Source organism: Dermacentor andersoni, chromosome 11 (assembly GCF_023375885.2).
Source record: "Dermacentor andersoni chromosome 11, qqDerAnde1_hic_scaffold, whole genome shotgun sequence".
NCBI lineage: Eukaryota > Metazoa > Arthropoda > Arachnida > Ixodida > Ixodidae > Dermacentor > Dermacentor andersoni.
Window position 1 is genome coordinate 13,448,425 of NC_092824.1, and position 16,787 is coordinate 13,465,211.

Genomic DNA, 16,787 nt, shown 5'->3' on the forward strand with positions numbered 1-16,787 from the left:
GAAGGGAAGGATAGGGCGTCGTTGAAGTGAGCCGTTGAATAAGGTCTTGTAAGGAGGCGTCCCGACGTTGTTCGGCTCCAATATCGCGAAAAGCAGCCAGAGAGAGAAAGGTGACAGGTATGCCGGCCGCAGAAAAGTCAGGAGGGTCGACAGGATGGCGCGACAAGCAATCTACATCTTGATGTAACCGGCCGGTCTTGTATAAACTGAATAGTTGTATCCTTGAAGGCGCTGAGCCCAGCGGCCAAGGCGATCTGAAGGATCTTTGAGGGACGAAAGCCAACACAGAGCGGGTTATCAGTGATGACTGTGAATTGGCGGCCATACAAATAGGGGCGGAATTTACCCACTGCCCAAACGAGAGCCAGACACTCGCGTTCGGTGATAGAATAATTGCGCTCAGCAGAGGAAAGAAGGCGGCTGGCGTAGGCAATAACATGTTCCCGCCCTTGTTTCCGTGCCAAGATAGCGCCAATACCGTGGCCACTGGCATCGGTAAGGACTTCTGCTGGAGCTGACGCATCAAAGTGAGCGAGAATGGGCGGGGACGTAAGCAGCCCAATAAGCTCGGTGAAAGCACCAGCTTGCTCAGGGCCCAAAATGAATGCGCCGTCTTTCGTGAGGAGCTGATTGAGAGGGCGGGCAACGCTCGCAAAAGTTAGGACAAACCGACAGAAGTAGGAGCAAAGGCCCAAGAAGCTGCGAACATCCTTGGCACATGTTGGCATGGGAAAGACTCACTGCCCGTATTTTACCGGGATCAAGGCGTACAACAGAAGAATCGACGAGATACCCGAGCACAGAGATTTCCTGACGACCGAAGTGGCACTTGGATGAATTTAATTGTAGCGCCGCCTGACGGAAAACATATAGGATCGTCGATAGGCGTTCGATGTGTGTCGCAAAAGTCGGAGAAAAAGCGATCACGTCGTCCAGGTAACAGAGGCAGATGGACCACTTGAAACCATGTAGGAGGGCGTCCATCATTCGTTCAAATGTGGCCGAGGCATTACGTAAACCGAAAGGCATCACTTTGAACTGATACAGGAAGTAATAGGGAGTAATAAATGCTGTCTTCTCGCGGTCCATATCGTTGACGGCAATTTGCCAGTAGCCGGAGCGAAGGTCGATGGATGAAAAATATTGTGCTCCACGCAGGCAATCCAGGGCATCGTCAATGCGTGGTAGCGGATAGACGTCCCTCTTGGTTACCTTGTTGAGGTGTCGATAATCCACGCAAAATCGCCAACTGTTGTCCTTCTTTCCAACTAGTACAACAGGGGATGCCCATGGGCTGCAAGAAGGTTCGATGATGTCTCGAGAAAGCATCTTGTCAACTTCATGTTGGACGATTTGTCGCTCAGTAGGTGAGACGCGGTAGAGTCGCCGATGGATCGGGCTCGCATCACCGGTGTTTATTCGATGTTTGTCCTAGAGGATGCTCTCCAAGGTCGAATATGTCCCAGTATGAGGTAAGCAGGCAAAGTAGTTCATTAGCACGCTGGGGCGGAAGGTCGGGAGCTATAATTTTTGTTAGGGCATTCAAGTCTGAAGGGACAGGGGGCAAAGCAAGCGTTGAACACGAGGAGCTGTCAGAAGTTAAAGCCGAAATGTGGTAGTCTCTGGCTGGCGTTATTTGCACCGGGGATATTCCGCGCGGGAGTACTTGTGTACAAATTCCAAAACTCACAAGTGGAAGGCAGGACGCTTTGTCCGAAATGGTAATGACGGTGTGAGGAAAAGCGACGATATGCGAGAGCAGGACATCCGGATTAGGGGATACGATGTAGTCACCGTCTGGTATAGGTGGAACGGGGGAGACACCTATGTAGGTAACGGCACGGTGCGGGAGGCGAATATGCTCTGTGGAACATAGCCGTATCAGAGCACTATCAGGAGGGTTAATAGCAGCAGGTAGAGCGAGTTGCACAACACCAGCACAGCAGTCTATCAAAGCGGAATGTGTAGACAGAAAGTCAAAGCCCAGTATGAGGTCGTGAGGGCAGTGCTCTAGAAGATAAAATAAAGCAGAAGTATGATGTTCGGCGACACACGCGAGCCGGACACATGCCAATAACGGCTGGTGTTCCACCGTCGGCGACTTGGACCACAGGCGAAGGAGCAGGAGTAAGGACATTCTTGAGACGATTCCGAGGCTGAGCATTCATCACAGATATCTGCGCGCCAGTGTCAATCAGAGCCACAACAGGTACGCCATCCGCGTTCACTTTAATGAGGTTCCAATGTGGGGGCAAGGTCAGAAGAGGATTTTTGCGTCGGGTCGGTTTGGCAGCAATATTACTTGCGGGGCATGAACAATTACGTCAGCAAATACTTCTCTGCTCGTGCTCTGATTGCCAACGTCCAAAATTGGCTCCTCATCCAGCCGCTCTTTTGCAGCCACTTTCAGGGCCTTTCCATGGCCGTCACTTTCATGGCCGTCGTTATGATTCCCCGGTCATTGCTTTGATTGTGTCGGAATTGATTTATATCGTCATCTCCCATGTACGGGTACTGGCAACCGTTGATGTTGCCAGTAGCCGTGTATGAAAGGACGCGGAATCCGCTGTCCTCCCAGAGGCAACAGCACGCGACGTCGCTCCTTCCGTACTCAATCACCTCGTTCTGCGTCGCGGCGCCCGTCGTGAACTCTTCAGTGACCGAGGACGCGTGTTCCTTTCTTAAGTAGCGAAGTCTCTTCGTGATCAATGCAACATGATACATCGCAGCATCCCCACATGTCACCCCCAGACCAATGGTGTGAATGAACGGTTCAACCATACTCTCGGCGAAGTGCTCTGCATCTCTGCAACTGGGATCCTGTTCCACAGTTCGTAACATACGCCTACAACACCCCCAAACAAGTTACAGCCAGGTTCTTTCTGTTTTTTACTTCTATACGGCCGTGAAGCACGCCGAGAAATGTCGGCATGTCGTCCGCTTGCTCAAAACCGCAGACCAGGCCCGCCAAAAGCATCGACGTGACAACGGTCGACCTGCTTGCACCTGCCCGCCTGATTCCTTCGCATGGATCTGGGTCCCACCTACGAGTCCTGGCCTCTATTCCAAACTACTATGGAAATTTGGTGGTCCTTATCCTGTCATTGCCCAAACTTCGCCCGTCAACTACTTCGTCAAGCCCCTGACACCCCCAAGTGACTGTCGTCTCCGGCTACGTGAAATTTGTACACGCGTTCAAGCTTTATTATGAGCCCATCGTTTCGTCGTCGCCGTTGCCCAGTGCACCAGAAGGAGGTGGTGTATTCACGGGCGGCACGCACCATGCATTGCCGTTAGGCGGAAAGTATGGAAAGATCCGGCACTTGGATGCCAGCCCGTGCGACAGCAGAGACGCCGCGAACATCCGTCGCACAGGGCCTCATGTCGCTCATAACTGCTGTTGTCAGCTGTCCTGGCTGAGCGCCGCAGGCGTGTGCGTCGAACGTTGTGTTGTTAGTGATTTTCTTGTAGGTAATGTAGTTCAAACGGCGCCTTCGTTTAAACTAAAGGCTTGCTTTTCCCTGACCTGTTCCAGTTTTAATTAGGACACAGCGGTTGTCACCGCAGTAAAAACATCTGAACGCAATATTAGGTATGGAATTACTTTTAATTGTCCAACTGAAACGTATCATGTAAGTGCAGATTAAAATGATCAATTAATTATTCACATAACTAACGAACCAAATAATTTCAAACCTGTCAATTATTTAATTAGTTAGCCGATCAAACATAAGTGATATTGTTTTGCATTACTCGTACAACTTAAAGGATAAGGTAATTAGGTAAAATATTCTACTTCTTATCAGTCACTTTAGCAATCTCTATTGGAGCGTTCGGCCGAGGACTTTTACAAATTAAGTAGCCAGTCTCGTTACAGAATGTCCACGTATTGTTACACGAAGGAGTAGGCTTTCACTGATACATATTCTCATGTCTCACACGTAATTGTAAGAATTGCATGTGCATTTCCATAGTTGTTGAGTTTATGCAGCCTAACGCTGTATAAGTAACAAATGTGACTTCTACGCCTAACTATTGTGTAACGGACACTTGATTTCCTATTAACAAACTTTATGTAAGCAAATGGCTCGCTCTCCTTTATGTTTAGCTTTTCTTAGACCCCCTCACGCTATACTCCACCTCCGAGCATGTGAGCACTTTGAATAAAAAAAAGACGCGCCCCAAAGGTGAAGCGTCGACTGTGATAGCAAATTAGCAGGCAGCCATACGAACGATAGTACCTTATCAGCCCTATCAACTTAGAAACATTCGCTTGCTATCTAAATTAATAAGCATAGTGTCAGCGTGCACACCAAGCATGAATACATCTGCCTCAATGACTGCGGACACTCGCTGTCAAAACGCTGGCGTGAGGAAACGTGGCAGTGGCAGTGATCGAAACGACATTCGTGCAGCAAATTGCTTCAATGCAAAGCGAGCGCCGAGTACACGCAACACACAAATCTACGAGCCGCCGACGTACGTATCATCACCATCAGCCTAGCTGCGCCCAGTCCAGGGCAAAGGCCTCTCCCATACTTCTCCAACTACTCCGGTCATGTGCTAACTGTGGCCATGTTGTCGCTACAAATTTCTTAATCTCATCCAACCACCTAACTTTCTACCGCCACCTGCTACGCTTCCCTTCTCTTGGAATCCAGTCCGTAACCCTTAATGACCATAGAGTATCTTCCCTCCTCATTACATGCCATGCCCATGCCCATTCCTTTTCCTCGATTTCAACTAAGATGTAATTAACTTACGTTTGTTCCTTCACCCAACCTGCTTTCTTCTTATCCCCCTTAACGTTACACCCATCATTCTTCTTTCCATAGCTCGTTGCGCCGTCCTCAATTTAGGTTGATCCTTTTCGTAAGCCTCCAGGTTTCTGCCCCGTAGGTGCGCACTGGTAAGACACAGCTGTTATACACTTTTCTCTTGAGGTATAAGGGCAACCTGCTGTCCATCATTTGAGAATGGCTGCGAAACGCACCCCAGCCCATTTTTATTGTTATTATTATTTCAGTCTCATGATCCGAATCCGCGGTCACTACCTGCCCTAAGTAGATGTATTCCCTTACCAGTTCCAGTGCCTCCCTACCTATTGTAAATTGCTGTTCTCTTCCGAGACTGGTAAACAATACTTTAGTTTTCTGCAGATTAATTTTTAGACCCACTCTTCGGCGTTGCCTCTCCAGGTCAGTGAGCATACATTGCAGCTGGTCCCCTGAGTTACTAAGCAAGGCAATATCATCAGCGAATCGTAAGTTACTAAGGTATTCTCCATTAACTCTTATCCCCAATTCTGCCCAATCCACGTCTCTGAATACCTCCTGTAAACACGCTGTGAATAGCATTGGAGAAATCGTATTTCTCTGCCTGACGCATTGCTTTATTGGGATTTTGTTGATTTCTTTATGGGTACACGGTAGCTGTAGAGCTGCTATAGATATCTTTCAGTATTTTTACATAAGGCTCATCTAAACCCTGATTCCGTAATGCCTACATGACTGCCGAGGTTTCGACTGAATCAAACGCTTTCCGTAATCAATGAAAGCTATATATAAGGGTTGGTTATATTCCGCACATTTCTCTATCACCTGATTGATAGTGTGAATATGGTCTATTGTTCAGTAGCCTTTACTAAATCCTGCCTGGTCCTTTGGTTGACAGAAGTCTAAGGTGTTCCTGATTCTATTTGCGATTACCTTAGTAAATACTTTGTAAGCAATGGACAGTAAGCTGATCGGTCTATAATTTTTCAAGTCTTTGGCGTCCCCTTTCTTATGGATTAGAATTATGTTAGCGTTCTTCCAAGATTCCGGTACGCTCGGGGTCATGAGGCATTGCGTATACAGGGTGTCCATGTTTTCTAGAACAATCTTCCCATCATCCTTCAACAAATCTGCTATTACCTGATCCTCCCCAGCTGCCTTCCCCCTTTGCATAGCTGCCAAGGCTTTCTTTACTTCTTCCGTAGTTACTTGTGGAATGTCAAATTCCTCTAGACCATTTTCTCTGCCATTATCATCGTGGCTGCCACTGGTACTGTATAAATCTCTATAGAACTCGTCAGCCACTTGAACTATCTTTTCCATATTAGTAATGATATTGCCAGCTTTGTCTCTTAGCGCATGCATATGATTCTTGCCTATTCCTAGTTTTTTCTTCACTGTTTTAGGCTTGCTCCGTTCCTGAGAGGATTCTCAATTGTATCTATATTATACTTCCTTGTGTCAGCTATCTTACGCTTGTTGTTTAACATGGAAAGTTCTGCCAGTTCTATTCTATCTTTACTTATACGTACTTATACTCGCGGGCAACTTTCTGTGGCTATGAAGGGAAAGCTAGCGAGGCAGAGCACACACAAGTGAGAGCCCCGTAAACACTGTCGAACGGTGCCGCACTGCTTGGCGCGGTAACACATGTGCAGCAGCCACGCACACGTAGCTTTCCCTTCATAGGCACCAGAAAGTTGCCCGTGACTTCTCTCTCTCTCTCTATTCTGCTCTCCCAATGCAGATCGCTCTTAAGATACGGCCGCGCGACCGCGCGCAGCCGCCACATGCACAGCTGTAGCCGGACAGAACGCCGCCTCCCTCCCTCCCCCCGGTGCCTCGCAACATTGGTGGGTTGGGTGCCTTGCGCGCTAGAGAAGACGGCGCGTCTCCTCTTCGTATTGGTCACTTCGCGCGGGTGAGATTAAGCAGCGATAATCGGCTGCCCTCGCACACTTTCACTCACACGTGCTGCGTAGGGCGCGCGGCGACGTTGTCATCACCTATGGACTTTATACGGAACCGCAAGGAGACGCCGACGCCGACGTTAGAAATGCCCTTGGAGTGTTCACACAATTGCTATCGCAATAAAAAAATAATGCTACATTCACAAGCGCAACCGGTGCAAGGAGGCGTCGTTGCAGATCGTGTCGCGGGAAGCACTGCGGGTTCCATACAGCCCATGCTGAAGTGGCGTCTCCTGGCGACGTGTACAAAAGAAGCTTCAGCCGCCGCCTCAGCCTTGAACACACTACCCCTTTCTAGTACACTGAAGCCGTAAGTCGCCACGATGGCTCCTTTTTCAGCCATGGGGCGATTGTAAGGAAAAAGATATGCGGATCCCACGCCTTGTGGGAATTGATTGATGTAAGCGAAGCTTTCCATGCTGTTTGCTTTCATTGACAAGAATTACCGTACTGTTTGTCGCTTCCGGTCTCGGTGCTCACCACGCTCCTCGTCTTCCATGGCCGCCACGCGTTGTTGTTGCGCTTGTCGCTTCTGGCAGTAGTGCTTCCGACTCCCGTCGTCGTTCATTGCCGCCACGCGTCGTTGGCTTGCCTCACGTCTTCGAGCCCGCATACATTCGCGGTCTGCACCACGTTTCGCTGTGTAGCGGAGGCGATGCTGTTCCGCGTGAAGCTTCTTTCGGGCCCGAGTGTCTTCGACGCTGAGTGCTCGCTTTGGAGCCATTTTGCTGGCACGTGTTTACGTACCCCTTCTGCATACGCGGCCAGCATGCTGTTGAGACGCCAGCTCCAAGCGCTATTTTCAGGTTATGAACGATTGTAATGTTTGCACTATTACAGCCCAACACGCGACCTCTACAGCCTAGCGCCTGTTTTTTTGTCGCATAAGAAAGCAAGCACAACACGTGCGATACGTAGAAACTGGGGATGCTGCCACGGTGGCGCTGGCCGGGATGCGCGGAGGCGAGCGCCATCTGCTAGTGTTGCAAAAAACCCAGCAGCGTGCGCGTGCGAGACAAGAGGAGGCGATCGCCATTTGATGGTATTGCAAGAAATCCAGGGGCACACTTTGCAAGGGCATCCCAGAAGCGCCAGGAACGTCGGGAGAAGAGGCAAAGCTTCGCTTTGAATACGTACGTGAAGCAATAACACTCTACCTTATCTAAAGAACAAATGAGCTACTGTATAGAAGCTTGCTTCTGTGTTAAAGGAACATGGTGAACGACCAGCATACACAGTACAACAAGAATAAAGTTGCGAAGATAACGGAAAGATAGGCAAAAACTTTACCTTCCCGACCATGTGATTTCTGTAGCCCAAATTCTTCAGGTGCTCTGAAAGCAGGGTCAGCTGTAACGGAAGCCCCTCTTCAGGGGGCATGTACACGTAGCTCTGCAAGCCTGCAAAAAAAAAAAAAAAACACATTAGACAAACCACTCGCCTTACGCTCGTGTTTTATTGTCATCATCATCTGCATTAACCTTTTTTTTTTTTGTCCGCTGCATAACGAAGGCATCTGTAGCGATCTCCAATTGCCCTTGTCTTGCGCTAGCTGATTCGAACTCGCGCCAACAAACTTGCTAATTTCACCGCGCCATCTAATGTTTTGCCGTCATCGAATGCGCTACCATTCTACCGCTTTGACACCCATTCTGTAAAACCAATGGTCCGGGGGTACCTGCCCCACGGCAACTTCTTTTTAGAGCGCTAGCTCTGCTAGTCAAGGTAAATACCCACAAGAAGGCCTGGCTCCGTAAATTTTACTTTCAAATTAGCCAAGGTCAAACTGGGATTTAACCTGTCACTGCTGATGCGTGAGCGCCCATGTCTTAAAAACGATCTGCAATGTGTACAAAGAGCATCAAGTTCTGGTAGCTTAGTATGCACTGTGCTTTCGACGCTTAGTTCGCATCGAAGCGAGACGCAGCATGAAGGTCCATTCGTTCGCTGCTGGGGCCGCAACGAGCAGCGTCTGTGCCCTTTCCCAAACCAAGGAAAACCGTGCTATGGCTCGACAAACATGGTTTAACCGCGTTCAACCGCGGCAATGTTTTTAGCAATTTAACGTCACATTTTCGTGTCGCGTATGTTTCCAGCTTCTTTTCACGGGCCGATCTCGGAGCTAGCGCAGCCAAGAACTGTGGGCCGACATGTGCTACTGGGACCACTGGTCACCGCAATGTCCCGAATACATAAATATGTATTGAGACGTGTACTAGTTTATCTTTTACGGGTTACCGCTTTTAACCGTCTAACAAATATTATCGCTCAGAGCGGGAGAAGCCCGTGTGTATCGAATATTTCTCGAATGTTACCTATGGTTCTATCTGCTGTCTGTTGTCACTGAAGCTTGTGTAATCCGATTGCATGTGCTACACAAATTATGTTGAATTTCTGGAATACAAGCGGACACCAGCGATTACTTTGGAACCTTCGATGACTCATCTACAAAAGCCGATGCCCTTGACCGGCACGCAAAATTTTCAACGATTTCCGACTGTGATCGCCGCTGTCTTTGGTCCTTGAGTGTGTAGCCTGTGCTTGAGCGCACAGGTTCGCACAATTTAAAGATAGTTTCGTAACTCACAGTTTTGCTGCTTTCTTCACTGTCACTACTACGTGAAATCTGGTGGAGGTGCTTTACCTTCATATTGTTACGGGGTTAAAACAGTCAGACGTACATTTACAGGATATTTACAATAATCGTAGCGGCTGACAAGATGGTCGACAGCGCGCGAAGAAGAGAGCGTCGTCTTCTTCTGACCAAGCTGACATCTTCTTCGTCAGCGTATCACATGACCCCCGGCGGCGGAAGCACCGGCTCCGTGCTGGTTAGGAGGCGGGCGAGTGATACAACTTTAGACGCGCGACATGGACCACGTCGGAGCGATGCTAAGCCACGGTTGGCTCAAGAGGGGCGATTTCGTACGTGACGTCAGTTACATTACGCAAGACACGGTAAGGGCCAGAGTAGCGTGAAAAAAACTTCTCCGAGAGGCCAACGCGTCACGACGGCGACCAAAGGAGAACCAGGGTGCCCGGTGTGTAATGGAGGTCACGATGGCGGGCGTCATATAAACGCCGCTGATTGTCGTGCGACTCCACAAGTCGACGTCGGGCAATATGGCGTGCTTCATGAGCTTTGAGTATGGCTTCACGGGCGTACTCGAACGTGGAAATAAGGCTAGCAGGCAGAATGGTGTAGAAAGGTTGCGTAGGGTCGCGGCTGAACAAGAGGAAGAATGGAGAGAAGCCGGCGGTATCATGGCGAGACGAACTATAGGCGAAAGTAACGAACGGCAGCGCAACGTCCTGGTCGCGATGGTCAGCGGAGACATACATGAACAGCATGTAAGTAAGGGTGTGGTTAAGGCGCTCGGTTAGACCGTTCGTTTGTGGATGGTAAGCAGTAGCAAGTTTGTGTTTAGTCGCGCACGAGTGCAGAATGTCGTTGACAACGTTAGAAAGTAGCGGCCGCGGTCGGTGAGGAACTGTCGAGGGGCGCCGTGGTGAAGGATGACGTTCTCTAGGAGGAAGTCGGCGACATCGGTTGCACAGCTTGTCGTAAGAGCCCGTGTGATTGCATATCGGGTGGCGTAGTCTGTTGCTACTGCAAACCACTTGTTTCCCGAATCAGGCTTAGGAAAAGGGCATACAAGATCAACACCTACACAGAAGAATGGTTCTGATGGTACGCCAAGTGGTTGAAGGCGACCAGCAGAGTGTGTGGTCGTCTTTTTGCGTCGTTGACAAAGGTCACACACAGCGACATAACAACAGACGTCACGGTATAGACCAGGCCAACAGAAGCGCCGACGAACGCGGTCATAGGTATTTGACACGCCAAGGTGACCGGCAGTCGGGACATCATGGAGCTGGGCGAGAATAGTCTGACGCAGATGCTCAGGCTCCACGAAGAGTCGGGCAGGACCCTCCGGACGCATGTTAGAGTGGTACAATATACCATCTTGGAGTTCAAACATGCGAAGGGAAGGATAGGGCATCATTGAAGTGAGCCGTTGAATAAGGTCTTGTAAGAAGGCGTCCCGACGTTGTTCGGCTCCAATATTGCGAAAAGCAGCCAGAGAGAGAACGGTGACAGGTATGCCGGCAGCAGAAATGTCAGGAGGGTCGACAGGATGGCGCGACAACAGTCCCCATCTTGATGTAACCGGCCGGTCTTGTATAAACTAAATAGTTGTATCCTTGAAGGCGCAGAACCCAGCGGCCAAGGCGCACTGAAGGATCTTTGAGGGACGAAAGCCAACACAGAGCGTGGTGATCAGTGATGATTGTGAATTGGCGGCCGTACAAATAGGGGCGGAATTTACACACTGCGCAAACGAGAGCCAGACACTCGCGTTCGGAGATGGAATAATTGCGCTCACCAGAGGAAAGAAGGCGGCTGGCGTAGGCAATAACACGTTCTCGCCCTTGTTGTTTCTGTGCCAAGATAGCGCCAATACCGTGACCACTGGCATTGGTATGGACTTCTGCTGGAGCTGACGCATCAAAGTGAGCGAGAATCGGCGGGGACGTAAGCAGCCCAATCAGCTCGGTGAAAGCACCAGATTGCTCAGGGCCCAAAATGAATGCGCCGTCTTTCTTGAGGAGGTGAGTGAGAGGGCGGGCAACGTTCGCAAAAGTTCGGACAAACCGACAGAAGTGGGAGCAAAGGCCCAAGAAGCTGCGAACATCCTTTGCACATGTTGGCACGGGAAAGTCTTTCACTGCCCGTATATTATCGTGATCAGGGCGTACAACAGATGAATCGACGAGATGCCCGAGCACAGATATTTCCTGACGACCGAAGTGGCACATGGACGAATTTATATGTAGCCCCGCCTGGCGGAAAACAGATAGGATCATTGATAGGCATTCGATTTGTGTCGCAAAAGTCGGAGAAAAAGCGATCACGTCGTCCAGGTAACAGAGGCAGATGGACCACTTGAAACCATGTAGGAGGGCGTACATCATTCGTTCAAATGTGGCCGGGGCATTACATAAACCGAAAGGCATCACTTTGAACTGATATAGGGAGTAATAAATGCTGTCTTCTCGCGGTCCATATCGTTGACGGCAATTTGCCAGTAGCCGGAGCGAAGGTCGATGGATGAAAAATATTGTGCTCCACGCAGGCAATCCAGGGCATCGTCAATGCGTGGTAGCGGATAGACGTCCCTCTTGGTACGTTGTTGAGGTGTCGATAATCCACGCAAAATCGCCAACTGTTGTCCTTCTTTCCAACTAGTACAACAAGGGATGCCCATGTGCTGCAAGAAGGTTCGATGATGTCTCGAGAAAGCATCTTGTCAACTTCATGTTGGATGATTTGTCGCTCAGTAGGTGAGACGCGGTAGGGTCGCCGATGGATCGGGCTCGCATCACCGGTGTTGATTCGATGTTTTACGACCGATGTTTGTCCTAGAGGGTGCTCTCCAAGGTCGAATATGTCCCAGTATGAGGTAAGCAGGCAACGTAGTTCATTAGCACGCTGGGGCGGAAGGTCGGGAGCAATCATTTTTGTTAAGGCATTCAAGTCTGAAGGGACAGGGGGCAAAGCAAGCGTTGAACACGAGGAGCTGTCACAAGTTAAAGCCGAAATGTGGTAGTCTCTGGCTGGCGTTATTTGCACCGGGGATATTCCGCGCGGGAGTACTTGTGTACAAAGTCCAAAGTTCACATGTGGAAGGCAGGACGCGTTGTCCGAAATGGTAATGACGGTGTGAGGAAAAGCGACGTTATGCGAGAGCAGGACATCCGGATTAGGGGATACGATGTAGTCACCGTCTGGTATAGGTGGAACGGGGGAGACACTTATGTAGGTAACGACACGGTGTGGGAGGCGAATATGCTCTGTGGAACATAGCCGCATCGTAGCACTATGGGTAGGGTCGATAGCAGCAGGTAGAGCGAGTTGCACAACACCAGCAGAACAGTCTATCAAAGCGGAATGTGCAGACAGAAAGTCAAGGCTCAGAATGAGGTCGTGAGGGCAGTGCTCTAGAACATAAAATAAAACAGAAGTATGATGTCCGGCGACACTCACGCGAGCCGGACACATGCCTATAACTGCTGGTGTGTTCCACCGTCGGCGACTTGGACCACAGGCGAAGGAGCAGGAGTAAGGAGATTCTTGAGACGATTCCGAAGCTGAGCATTCATCACAGATATGTGCGCGCCAGTGTCAATCAGAGCCGTAACAGGTACACCATCCACGTTCACTTTAATCAGGTTGCGATGTCTGGGCAAGGTCAGAAGAGGATTTTTGCGTCGAGTCGGTTTGGAAGCATCACCTCCAGGTGCTGCGCCCGTTAGTTTTCCGGAATGGTGCGCCGGCAGGAGCTAGGGGACGGTGATCGGCGAGATGGGGGCGATCGGGAGAAGCGGCGACGTGACGAAGGACAGCGGCTAGAGCGGGTAGGCACAGAAGTGTCGCCAGAATGCACTGGCGTCGTTTGCGGGGGGAACCGAGGAGCAGCATGAGGGCCGTGGGATGGGAGGCAGGGCCAGGGGGTCGAAATCCACGAATACCGGCAGTGACGTGAAATATGGCCGATACGGCCACAAGGGAAGCATATAGGCTTGTCGTCTGGAGTGCGCCATTCGGCCGGATTGCGATACCGCGTTGGGGCATTCAGGCTGCGGGTGCGTATGACAGTGCTGGACGGAGTGTAGTCGGGTCGATTAACTGAGCAGACGTTGGTCAAGCCAACGTTGGCCAATTCCTGGCGCACGACGGACTGTATCAGTGAGACGGTCGCCTGGCAATTGTCGGGGCCATGGGTTCGGGTTGTGACAGGAGATACGGCTTCTATTTCACGTCGGATAATATGTAGGACGTCATCAGACCGATCGGGCGTGGGCGGACTGCGGAAGTCTTTGCAGGTGGAGGTAGCAGCCATGTTGGGAAGGCGGGGAAATGGCCGGGCAATGCGGCGACTCTTGGCTTCTTCAAATCGCCGGCATTCGGTAATAATGACTTGCACAGTGGAAGAATTCTTGAAAACAAGGAGGTGGAAGGCACCATCTGCTACGCCCTTAATGACGTGTGCGACTTTATCAGGTTCGGACGTCTTCGGATCCACTTTGCGGCACAGAGCGAGCACGTCCTGGATGTACGTGAGGTAGGATTCAGTGCACGTCTGGGCAGGCGAAGCGAGGTCTTTTTGGGCGGCGCGTTAACGTCCAACTGGCTTGCCAAACAAATCTTTAAGCTTCTGTTTACAAATGTCCCAGCTGGTAAGTTCCTCCTCGTGGGTCTGCAACCATACGCGTGCCGTGCCCGCGAGGTAAAATATCAAATTAGCGAGCATGATGGTTTGATCCCAGTAGTTGCTGGAGCTCACCCGCTCATATAGTTGAAGCCAGTCTTCAACATCAGTGTCATCGGTGCCAGAAAAGTTTCCTGGGTCGCGGGGTTGTGCTATGATGACGGTGGGCCTGAGTGGCGACGGGCACGAAGCATCCTCGCCTTGTGCTGGCAATGTAGATGCAGCCAAGGAGCGCCCGCTGCGTAAATCCGTCTTGATAATGATCTCGCAACCTCCACCAAACATGTTACGGGGTTCTAAACAGTCAGACGTATATTTACAGGATATTTACAATAATCCCAGCGGCTGACAAGATGGTCGACAGCGCAAAGACCAGAGCGTCGTCTTCTTCCGACCAAGCTGACATCTTCTTCGTCATCGTGTCACAATATACCGGGCACCCCGACTAGCCGTAATCAAAGCCCGGACCACGAGGAAAACACCAGCGTCATCCCGGACCATCGCGCAAGCCACATGTTAAAACACCTGCGGAACACCAACGACGCCCCCATCGTGCTGCAAAAGTCCAGGGAAACACCGACCTTCTGTAAATCATCTGCCGAAGGTCAAGAAGTCTGGCTGGAGGCCTTAATGAATCGCAAGTTTCAACAACTCGTACTCCGAGGACACGCTGCAGCATGTATACTTTGCCTTAGCAGACGCCGCCAGAACGTGGTTTGAGAACCGGGAATCGATACTGACAACATGGGACTTGTTCCGTAGCGACTTTCTGCGGACCTTTACGAGCGTTGTGCACGAAAAGCGAGCCGAAGCTCTCTTGCAAGCCCGCATGCAGCTGCCAAATGAAAACATCGCGATCTTTGCGGAGGAAATGACTCGCCTCTCCCTACACGCCGACCCTGACATGTATGAAGAAGAGAAAATTGGTTTCTTGATGCGGGGTGTGGGAGAACAGCTCTTCACCGCATTTATACGCAACTCGCCCACCGGTGATGTTGTTTCGCAGGCCACAACGATCGAGAAGACGCTTGAAATGCGTACCAGGCAATTCCACAGGCCTGCGCTGGCAACAAACACCGCCGAAGCTGAAGCGCTAAGCGCCGGTGACCAGCGCGAGACGATCAGAGCGGTCGTACGGGAAGAGCTGCAGAAGCTGTACCCAAGGTCGCAGCCCCAAGTGAACTCGATCGCTGACATAGTTAAAGAAGAGCTTCAGCGGTCACTAGAAGAACCAGAACTTCGGGCATCGCCGTAGCCCTAGCCGGAAGCGATGACCTACGCCGCCGTCGCCCGCCGTCTAGGGCCCCTTCAGCGACCGCGCCAGGAGCGCGTGACGCCGCAATCCCGTCGTCCATCGCCGCCACCGCCAGCACGCCTGCCCGTCGCACAGCGCAGTTACCGGAGGAAGACGGACATTTGGCGCCCCGCACCCCCCCCACTCGCTCTGCCATCACCGCTGGTACCCTTACCGCAACTTACGACTGCGAGGCTTTGCCGTGAAGGAGTCGCGCCCACAGCAAGGGGCACGGCTACGCGATATCGCCGACTACCTCGCCGCCACTCAATGCAGCCGTCGACGACCATCCCGTTCGCATCACTTGGACGCTACCTGTCGCCGCAGCGCCGACCATACGTTGGCCCAGCCCGGGGCCGGTCTGTCGGCCCATATCCGGAAAACTAATAGCAGAAACCAATGGAGGTGCGCTTGCTGTACGTCGAACTGACGGAGATCCTCCGCCGACGACGAAGACGCCAGCACGACTATCTCAACGACATATCCACGAGGCGCCGCCGTGCCGACGAAGCCTGGAAGCAAAGAATATGCCGAGAAACGAAGAGCTGACGACGCGACTTTCCAGCCCCAAGTCAACACGACTCAGCCGGCATCCGACGCCAAGACCGAACAGCAACACACGACAAAGAGCCACCGACCTCGACGTGCTTCTCGATGGCGAGGAAGCCACCGCGCTTGTAGACACTGGTGACGACTACTCCGTGGTCAGTTAATTGTTCGTCGCCAAATTGAAGAAACTCAAGACTGCATGGTACGGCCCTCAAATTCAGACAGCACAAGCAAACCTCATAACGCCGACTGAAATCTCCATTCCAAGAATACCCTGCGACGTTTGTTGTCCTCCAACAGCGCTCGCGAGACGTAATTCTCGGCATGAACTTCCTGAAGCCACACGGCTAAATCATCGGCCTGAGGTCGAAGTCAATAACACTGTCCACAGACCAAGCGATACCGATGTAGAGACCTTCCAGTCAGCGTGCCTTGAGTGTACTTAAGGACCAAGTCAGCATCCCACCTCGCTCCAGCATTGTCATTTCTGTCGGCAGCGAAACACCCGCAGACGTAGAAGACCTCGTCGAGGGCGACAAAAGCGCATTGCTCGACCGTGAAATTTGCGTCGCAAGAGGGCTCACTCGATTGCACGGAGGGAAAGCGAAAGTGATCCTGACAAACTTCAGCCATGAGTTCAAGCACCTCAACAAGGGAATGCCGATGGCATACGTTGAGGAATTTGCAGAAACTAGCAGCACATTTGTCTTCTTGGATCTTGCCGCATGTAACCCGACGAGCATAGTTCCCGAACCAGACTTCGACATAAATGCATGTCTCCCGCTGAGTAAGCAGCAACAGCTCAGAAATCTTCTCCGACGATACAAAGACTGCTTTTCGACATCATAATAACCGAAGAGTGCGCTCGACCACTCCCCCAGAGCCTTTACCGAGTTTCGACGCGAGAATATGAAGCTATGAGGCA

General features: G+C 51.1%; 1 protein-coding gene across 1 annotated transcript in view; it reads right to left on the reverse strand.

The window, feature by feature from the left end:
* The window catches only part of LOC126517910 (arylsulfatase B-like), a 307,571-nt gene that overhangs the window by 207,971 nt on the left and 82,813 nt on the right, over positions 1-16,787 (reverse strand). The window contains exon 4 of the mRNA XM_050167739.3: positions 8,036-8,145. Coding sequence (XP_050023696.2) covers positions 8,036-8,145 — 110 coding nt within the window. The remainder of the gene's footprint in view (positions 1-8,035; positions 8,146-16,787) is intronic.